This window comes from Rhagoletis zephyria, unplaced genomic scaffold (genome assembly GCF_001687245.7).
Source record: "Rhagoletis zephyria isolate East Lansing unplaced genomic scaffold, Rhagoletis_zephyria_1.1 Rzeph_scaffold_00720, whole genome shotgun sequence".
Classification (NCBI taxonomy): domain Eukaryota; kingdom Metazoa; phylum Arthropoda; class Insecta; order Diptera; family Tephritidae; genus Rhagoletis; species Rhagoletis zephyria.
The window spans coordinates 32,312-41,393 of NW_016157804.1; the positions used below are offsets into that span (position 1 = coordinate 32,312).

The window sequence follows — 9,082 nt, forward strand, 5'->3', positions numbered from 1 at the left end:
GAGGAGTTTTATGTGTTAGGTTTTGTTTTGATTCAATTTAATAAATGAATGTGTATTCTAATGAAATTCGGTTGAACATAGTATTATTATTTAATATGGAATGCTAGGAATTTTCAGGTTGGTGTGGGTGCTGCTTAGGCGCAACACGGAGGGGACGTGGGTATATTACAGGTGACATGACGATTTAACAGGTGACAAACGTTTGACTGACGGACTAGGTCAGGAAAAGGGGGTTTCGCATGATGAACTAGGAGCTCCGGCGGAACTCAAGGCTAAGTGCCGTCGGCACTTAGAAGGGGTGGGATGGCTCCAACTGACCGGGACAGGCTTCCATTTTCTCCTTTTTTTTTATATTGGCATGACAGAAAATTTTTGTTTGTTGTAGCTGAAGGTAGAGAAGTGGCAAACAACCCCCCCATTGGGCCGTCGAGCTAGCCTGGGCCAACAAGCATGCCAACCTGCCACTTTCCTCTGCCCGAACAGCCAGCTACACAACAACTAACATATGTGTAAGCGCCAATCTATTAAATTATTATAAATTTAATTAAATTTCACTAGCATACATTCTATTCTGGCCGAGTCATTTGTTGCTATCATAGTTGTTGCATCCTTTGGAGTTAACTGAAATCGATTTGTTTTTGCGCATTTGTTCTACTCTTTTTGTTTACTTCTTCTAGTAATTCTTGTCACAGCTGTTTGCGTTGCGTTTATCAAGTGTCGTTGTCGAAGCAGAACTATATACAATAACTATACAAAAAAAAAATTTAAATATGAAATGTATTTGAATAGAAACGAGCATGTATATATATATATATATATATATATATATATATATATATATATTCTATTTAATTTCGTATTTATGCAAATATTTACATATATACTTACTTTCGATCTACTTACCTTTCTAGCTTTTACTTCATGTTTACTATCTCTTACACTTGTATATACTTACCTCTGTATATTTACTGTCACTACATACTTATCATCTTATGTACTTGATGTACATATGTGTATACTTAACCCTTCTTACTCTCTCATGTTTCCCCGGTATTTACGCGCCGGCGTCTTGGAATTTTTAAGGCGCTCGCACGTAAAGAAAATAAGTGCAAAATACAACAGCGTATTAGTGTTTAATGGTTAACAATAATAACAAATGTTTGCTTTATTTGTTGAGAAAAAATGTTTAATAAAACAGAGTGAATTTAAATATAGATTTTGCTAATAGCTTAATGAGATTGCCTTGCTGACGTGGTGTGGTGGCTGGCAGTCGCTCTGCTGGTCTTCTAGGAAGTGACGGAGTGCCAACAAACGAAAAAGGGTTTGAGCCCGCCCAACAGTAACCTTCGTTGAGTTTCCCCTCAACTCAGTTACCGTACGGCGGGGCATATTATTAACGGCTGGAATGTTAGCCGTATCTTATATATGTGTGTGTGCACTCAGATGCAAAATTATTTAACGCGCATTAGGGTGGTGCAGAATATTTAGGTATGGGCCTAAGCATACCGCCCCCTTGCTATAAGCAAACTATGAAAACGGAATACGGAAGGTACCCACCATGCCACGTCAGAAAAGATAATAAGTTTGACGGTAACCACTAGAGACTGGAAGTGCTCCAGGTTGCACTTAGTTCTCGCTTGTCACGCCCAGGTTGCACCGCCTCTTCCTAGATAGCTATTGGGAAATTAAAGAGAGTTAAAAGAAAAAAATGGACGTGGTTTTGATTTTCAACTCACTTTATTGCGTGTATTAATCAACTAAGCACTCTAAATTGTTTTTATTTTTGGTAAGCCCCGGAAACCACTAACCCAAATATGGTTGCCTGGGGGGGGGTTCCTGTCAGCATGACCTGGGCGTATACATCGACGCCTAGAGTCAGACGGATCGGGGTAGCCCGGTAAAAATTTGGATCGCCCACCGCATAAACTGAAAAGGCGGGGCAGCCACGGGGTCGATGTCCGTTGCCGGGCTCAATCGGTTGTGTTGTGCCACGATTGTCGCCTGAGTTGTTACGCGTTCCGCGAGACCGTATTTTCCTCTAAGTGCGAGCGAGCATCTCCGGTTTCGTCCAGAACCTCCGTGTTCCAATTGTAGGTCCCGCGCTAGACTAGCGTCGATTACCGTGCTGGGCGCGCAGGGGTCAATTATTGCGCGGACCAGGTGCAGGCGGCCACCAGACTCGATTCGAACGATGGCGGTCGGTGCAATCGGCTGAAAAGAGCGTAATATCGGTGTAGCCATAGTACTGTTGTTTATGCGACCTGTTCGAAACCCCAGTCGTCGCACGGCCAGAGCCGCATTCTGCTCTCGGTTCTGCTCTTGTGGTCGGCGATATGGTGCTTTCCCAACAGTCTTCCGTCGAGACAAGCGGAAAGGACCAGTTTCCGCGCCATCACGACTCTTACCGTTGGGATATGGGGGCGGTCGGAAAGAACTAGTTCCCGAGCCACCCGCATGCTGTGATTGGGACTGGGCAGGCTGTCTGAAGGACCAGGTTGCAGAGCTGCTCTCCCTTCGTTTCTCATGTTCGAGTGGTGGTCGGAAAGAACGAGTTTCCGAGCCCCCACTTACCTCTACAGGAGCGCCCTCAGTCGTAGCTTCGTCCATCTCTGCCTCCTCGACCTGCTGAGCCCATGACTTATAAGGTTCTTCTATGTGGATGGATAAGGCACCCTGGGAACTGTTGTCTTCATCATCTATATTGCGTGCTGGCTGCCTCCAATTATCGTTGGNAGGAGCGCCCTCAGTCGTAGCTTCGTCCATCTCTGCCTCCTCGACCTGCTGAGCCCATGACTTATAAGGTTCTTCTATGTGGATGGATAAGGCACCCTGCAAACTGTTGTCATCATCCTCTATATTGCGTGCTGGCTGCCTCCAATTATAGTTGGTCTCGATATGGAGCGAAGTATGATGCTTCTCACGGCACCTGTGACATCTGTCGGCGCTAGCACAATTTTCCAGACGGTGGAATGGCGAGAGGCAGTTCGGGCAGTAGCGGTGTATGAGGAACGCTCGCAGTCGTTCTTCTGCCGTCTTACCGCGGTAGATGGGGCAAAGTCTTATGCCGTGGTCTTTGTCGCACAAGCGACAAGCGATTGGAAACTCCTCCGAGCTCCTCTCAGTTTTAGAGCGCAGGGCTGAGAATCGGGTCATTCTGCAATTGGTAGTATTTGGTTGACCAAAATTCTGTTTGGCTTTGAATTTATTATGGTTGGGCGGCAAGTGGTGGGTATTCGTGCATTTGCTATCGTACATATGTATAGAAATTTTACATAAAATATTTACATGCGTCTAACTCCAGCATTATAAATTCCCTATGAAGTGCCTGGTGTGGCCGTAGCATTACTGTACTGCTATTCAGGATTTTTCTAGGTGGCGTTCGTGATATTGAGCGCGTCCCAGTGTTATATTTACGCGCTGGTGCCCTTGGAATTTAAGGCACTCGCGCGCAAGAAAAAATATAGATGAGAATATATGTATATGTATGGGGAGACATGCATATTATCTTATTTCGTGAGTTTCCATTTCTAATTTTTTATTTGCTTTATATCGATGCATAAACTTAATCATTTTAAACTTCATAATTCATTCGGGGCTAATTCAATGCCACGCAGTGTATACTGACAGAATAATTCGCCAATATCGAAGAAAAGGGGTGAAAACATTATTGTGGTGTTTTATTATAAAGCACCTTAGCCTCCTACCCAAAAGAAAAAAAATCCCATTATTTTTCATAATGGTGCGAAACTTCACTAACCCGATTCAGAAATAATTGTGTTTAATTGAATGGTCCCGTTCCAACCTCATGCCCGGTAGAGGGCGACGGTGTTGTCATTAAATAGCGTAAACTACAATTTACGTTCTTTGTTGACATTTCATTGAAGTTAGTTGCGGCCGACATTAATCATTTCCACAATGAACAAGAGGCCAGAAACGGGGTAAGTAGTGCCATTTTTAGTATTATTTATTAATTAATTATTGCTTTTCCTTTCAGATCCTGGGATGACTTCCAAGTTGAGCCAGTTGATTGGTGATCACATTGCTGAAGCACTAAATGGTTGAATACCACAGAAAGGTGGGCATAAAGCTTTCAACGAATGTTGCAATTATGCAGCAAATCAATGTGCAAAGAAAAATTTTAATTCTTTGATTAAATTACGTCCGTTTGCATCTTGGCATCTAGGCACCCAATAGCATAATACATTCCGCATATCTACCGAAAGATGCAGGCCGCCCCTGCTAATTTATATTACAAATGCTTGCCATCGGCTTCAGCATTATGTAGTCACCATACTGCCGTACGTTTGCAGACAAAACTTCCCCTGTGTATGTAAGCGGCCCTACAACCAATGTTCACGGCAACCTCGTAGCAGCGCTCGAAGCATATAGAGCAATTCGTATAAGAGTGAAAAAGTTCTACAGAGGATTAGTTGCCCGTTACCTCTACAAACACGAACCCAACCGCCACCAAATTCTTGTGGATATTGGAATTTAAAGAAGTAATAGAAGTGTCCAATAAATGTGCCAATTAACGACGCAATCGACCCTTGGAATACTAGCTCCATAATCACTAACACCCACGGTAAGTAGACAGCTTTAAAAGCGCAGTTAGTCAACGACGCAGCGTAAACGTAGGTTGACGTACGTAGCGGCATATACAATTTACTGTTGATGGAGAGAGAGATAGAAGCAACGGCAACGTCACCGCCATGCGGTGGTGAGTTTTCGTTAACACGCGAATCCCATAAGGTAGATCGTGTCTGCATCAACCTACGTCTACGTTACGTCGTGTGCCAAACCAGAAGTTTACAATAACATCTTTATTTAGTTGGCACCAAATGTTTGTTGTTGATACCACCAACAGGTCCATGAGGAAATATACATTAAATAACATGCCACCAATATGAGCTAGCACGGCAACTATCAGCAACATGTAGAGGTAATCAGCTAGGCTGCGCCCAAATTGCTCCTTTTCCAGCTGCGCTATGTAGCGCGAGATGAAGTAGCAATTGATGAGGAAATGGAATCCCGTCGCTGATGTCAGCGGGTAGACGAATAAGGCGGTAACACAGCGCCATAATTGCAAGCGCCCCCAAACGGCATCGCGGCTTAGGTACCCTGATTCTAAGGGCAATATATCGAAGCGGGTCAGCAAACTGAGCACAACCGTGGCTGTTAGCCAGTAGCGTGTGAGACGAGGTAACTGCTTATACCATTGACCTGGATCGGTCATTTTTACTTGCACGTTTATTTACTTTAGGTAAAAATAATTTATAAAATTAGCTTGCGGAAAATGTACAATCGCAGCGAACAATATGCGTGAATTTGTTTTTCTTAAATATGACATCCCTTGTTTAAATAGGTATTTTCGTGGCAGTGAAAAACCAGATACACACTTATGTGATGTAGTATTAAATATACATTTCGATTCGTGCACTCAATCTTCAAAAACTTACATATGTACTTGCTTATATTTATGTTTATGTACATACACATGTTTATATATGAGAAAGGTACGAGTCTTAATGCGAAAGAGCCTTTCTTAAGATGCAAACAACTCGCTTTTAATATATGGCTCAAATTTTTGCTGGGTGCGTACTAAGGGATGATTAAAAGTCGAAATATTTAAAAACATTGCTTAGTTGCCTTAGTCACTAACACTTGCTCAAATTTAATAGTGCTAATCAGCCTTAGTGTTTATGACGATAATTGCCTTTATACAACATAGTTTAAATTTTAGTAACAGCTTTTACCAGTTTTTCTTGGAATGATTTGCTAGTCTTATTTGTCTAAAGCTACTGAAATTTCTTTTCCGGTGTATTATAGAATATATGCATATGTCTACCCATACACCCACGAATATGCATCGACATTCACACATACGTTTATGTCTTATGAACCTATTAAAAAGTGAGATTTGCAGTCGTTTATGAAAACTTTGCAAATGCAGCAAGCGTCTTAGACTATAAAGTTATTATGTCTGTTCTTGTACCAAATAATTTTCAAAGGTTGCAAAAAATTAACCAGGTTTGGATGTTCATAGTTCGGTTCGCTATGCAAATAACTTGTAGAAACTTGTACAAGTTGTTACCAAATCGCGTTCAAGTTTGACCTTTCATTCGGAGGGGAAGTTGCAAACTCAGGCTGGGAAATTTTTTGCCAGTAAAAACTTGCAGGCTGGGAACAATTGAGACTAATAAGGAAACTTTGAAGTTGACAAATATAAAGTAAGATTTGAAATACTGTTTTAATAGGAATTTGCTACCGATAAACCAAAAATTTATCAGCTTTTCATGAAAATTGCAAATTGTTACTGGTTTTGCGTTCAAGCATATTTTTCTCTGTGACAACGCATTCTGCCGAATTAACTCACTGGAGAGTTTTTTTTGTTGCATTAACAACCCTGTTATATTTTTGGTTGATATGCAGGTATGAAATTCGATGACGAAAAAAAAAAACTTTGTAGACTAAATTTGCCAGATAATGCGTTAATTGATGAGAATATCTGCCAATTTGCGTCGCGTTTGAAAGTTCAACGTTCTGTTGTTTTAAAAGCGGTAAATGCTGTTAAATAAGCACTTTCCAAACAAATTGACTTAAACTGAATCGAACAAATTCTGTCCAAAGGTTACGCAAAATGCAGCTCATAATGGGATATGGTATCCAGGTATTAAGATTAGGATTTTTTAATGCGGGGAACGGGGTTCATCTTAACTTTAAGTGTTCCGAATCTCGACTCCCTCGTTGCAGGGCGGGAGCAGGATCAACTTTGCGATTGGTCTTGTAGTTTGGCCCTTTGCCGTATCAACGTCAACTACACGTATTCTGTTGTCTGGACCAGGGTGTAGTTTGGCTATTCTTCCAAGTCTCCATTCATTAATGACGACTAGGTCCCCTTGTTTCAAATTGGCTTGTGGATGTTTCCACTTGACGCGTTTTTGCATCTCGGTCAGGTACTCCGATTTCCATCTTCTGCAGAAAGTTTGGTGTAATGCTTTCAATTTATCCCAACGGTTTACGATAGAGGCCCGAGTCTCGTTTACGTTGATTTCTGGTGGGGCAAGTAGATGCCCACCAACAAGGAAGTATCCTGGGGTAAGCGGCTCCAAGTTTGCTGGTTCGTTGGATGATGGACTAAGTGGTCGCGAGTTGAGACAAGACTCAACNATCCTGGGGTAATCGGCTCCAAGTTTGCTGGTTCGTTGGATGATGGACTAAGTGGTCGCGAGTTGAGACAAGACTCAACCCGGCATAGAAGAGTACTAAACTCTTCAAAAGTGAATTTGTGGTCCGACGCGACCTTTTTGAAGTGGCTCTTAAAACTTTTAACCCCTGCTTCCCACTGTCCACCCATGTGAGGGGCTGCTGCGGGTATAAAATGCCACGTTAGAGCTTGGTGGCAGTATTTAGAAAGGGCTTGATTGCGCGAGTCGGCCACGAAGGTTTTAAATTCGGATCGCAAAGACCGAGAGCCTCCGACAAAGTTAGTTCCATTGTCGGAGTAAATATTCTTTGGGCACCCTCGTCTAGCAATAAATCTGGCAAATGCTGCTAGGAAAGAAGCAGTACTAAGGTCACTAGTGGCTTCCAGGTGGATGGCCTTAGTCGAAAAACAGACGAAGAGACAAACGTATCCTTTTGACAGACGACAACCTCGACCGCGGTAGGTTTGAATGTCAAAAGGCCCCGCGAAATCTACGCCGGTGTTTGTGAACGCACGCGAAAATGTAGTGCATTCGGTTGGAAGATTCCCCATAAGCTGGGTTTGTGACCGTTTCTTGTAGATCATGCAGACCTTACAATTGTGGATGATGGACCGTATAATATTTTTTACTCGCGGGATCCAGTATTGCATACGTATAAGACGCAGCATCAGTTGGTTTTCCCCGTGTAAGGAGATTTTATGGACGAACTGGACAATAAGCCGAGTTAACCTGCAATCATATGGGAGAATAATTGGATGGCGCTCACTGTAGGCCAAGTCAAGGGATGCGCCAAGACGACCACCAGTCCTCATAACATCACCCTTGTCGATGAATGGATTAAGGGGCAAAATTTCGCTTTTCGCTTGGATGGATTTACCTGATTTCAATTGTTCATATTCTTCTCTATAGTGTCGTTGTTGATAAATGGTTATTAAGCGTTGTGTCCTTGTTTTAATCTCGGCCGGCGAAATTAATGAAGACTCCGCTTTAAAAGAAGATTTTGTACTGAGGTGGGTTTTTTGATAGAATCTCATAATATATGAGATGACCCTCAAAGCTCTTGAGAAATCTGAAAATCTGTCGAGAATTTCAAAGTTATTTGTGCTAGTTGTTGCGTGAACTTGCACCCTTTTTTCCTCTATGACTGTGTCGTAGTTCGCTTCTTGTGCTGGCCATTTTGACTTGTCTTCTTGTAACCAAGAAGGACCCTGCCACCACAAGGAGTTGTTGACTAGCTCACTAGCCGAAAGTCCTCTACTCGCCAGATCTGCCGGGTTTGATGCCGAATCCACATGACGCCAGTTTTCGGTTCCCACCTTGTCTAAAATTTTTTTCATTCGGTGAGCAACGAAAGTTGACCACGAACACGGTGGTTTCCGGATCCATGCTAGAACTATTGTCGAATCTGTCCAGAGATTTATTTTCAAATGTCCAAGACTCAGATTTTAGACGACCGCTTCTAAGGTTTCCGAAAGCAAAGCTGCGCCGCAAACTTCTAAACGGGGTAACGATACTGTTTTGACGGGCGCTACCTTTGTTTTTGCCATTAGAAGGCTGACAAAAACTCTTTCCGCAGTCTTAACTCTCAAGAAAACAGTCGCCGCGTATGCTTTCTCCGAAGCGTCGCTGAATCCATGTATTTCGGCGTCATCTGTTTGCGTAAAGTGAACCCATCTTGGTATGCGAATGGTATTAATGTCCATGTAGTCGTGCATAAATGCCTGCCAACGATCTAATGTGGTCGGAGACACGGTATCGTCCCAACCAGTTCCCTCCAACCAAATATTTTGCATAATGATCTTGGCGACAATTACCACTGGAGCGAGCCAACCGAGCGGGTCAAACAGTTTGGCGATAGCTGAAAGTATCGCTCTTTT

The 9,082-nt window shown here is 42.7% G+C and overlaps 1 protein-coding gene and 1 long non-coding RNA gene across 2 annotated transcripts; one reads left to right on the plus strand and one right to left on the minus strand.

The window, feature by feature from the left end:
• Nucleotides 1–3,892: 3,892 nt before the first annotated feature.
• On the plus strand, nt 3,893–4,546 carry LOC108361236 (uncharacterized). The gene is made up of 2 exons (XR_001847265.1): nt 3,893–3,938; nt 3,995–4,546. It is a non-coding gene; the product is annotated as an uncharacterized LOC108361236 (long non-coding RNA).
• LOC108361235 (derlin-1-like) lies at nt 4,237–5,340 on the minus strand. Its single transcript, XM_017613809.1, has 2 exons — nt 4,787–5,340; nt 4,237–4,601 (listed from the first exon to the last, which is right to left on the minus strand). The coding sequence occupies exons 1-2, from the start codon at nt 5,231–5,233 to the stop codon at nt 4,341–4,343; spliced, it is 708 nt and encodes a 235-aa protein (XP_017469298.1). The 5' UTR covers nt 5,234–5,340; the 3' UTR covers nt 4,237–4,340.
• Between the last annotated feature and the right edge of the window lie 3,742 nt (nt 5,341–9,082).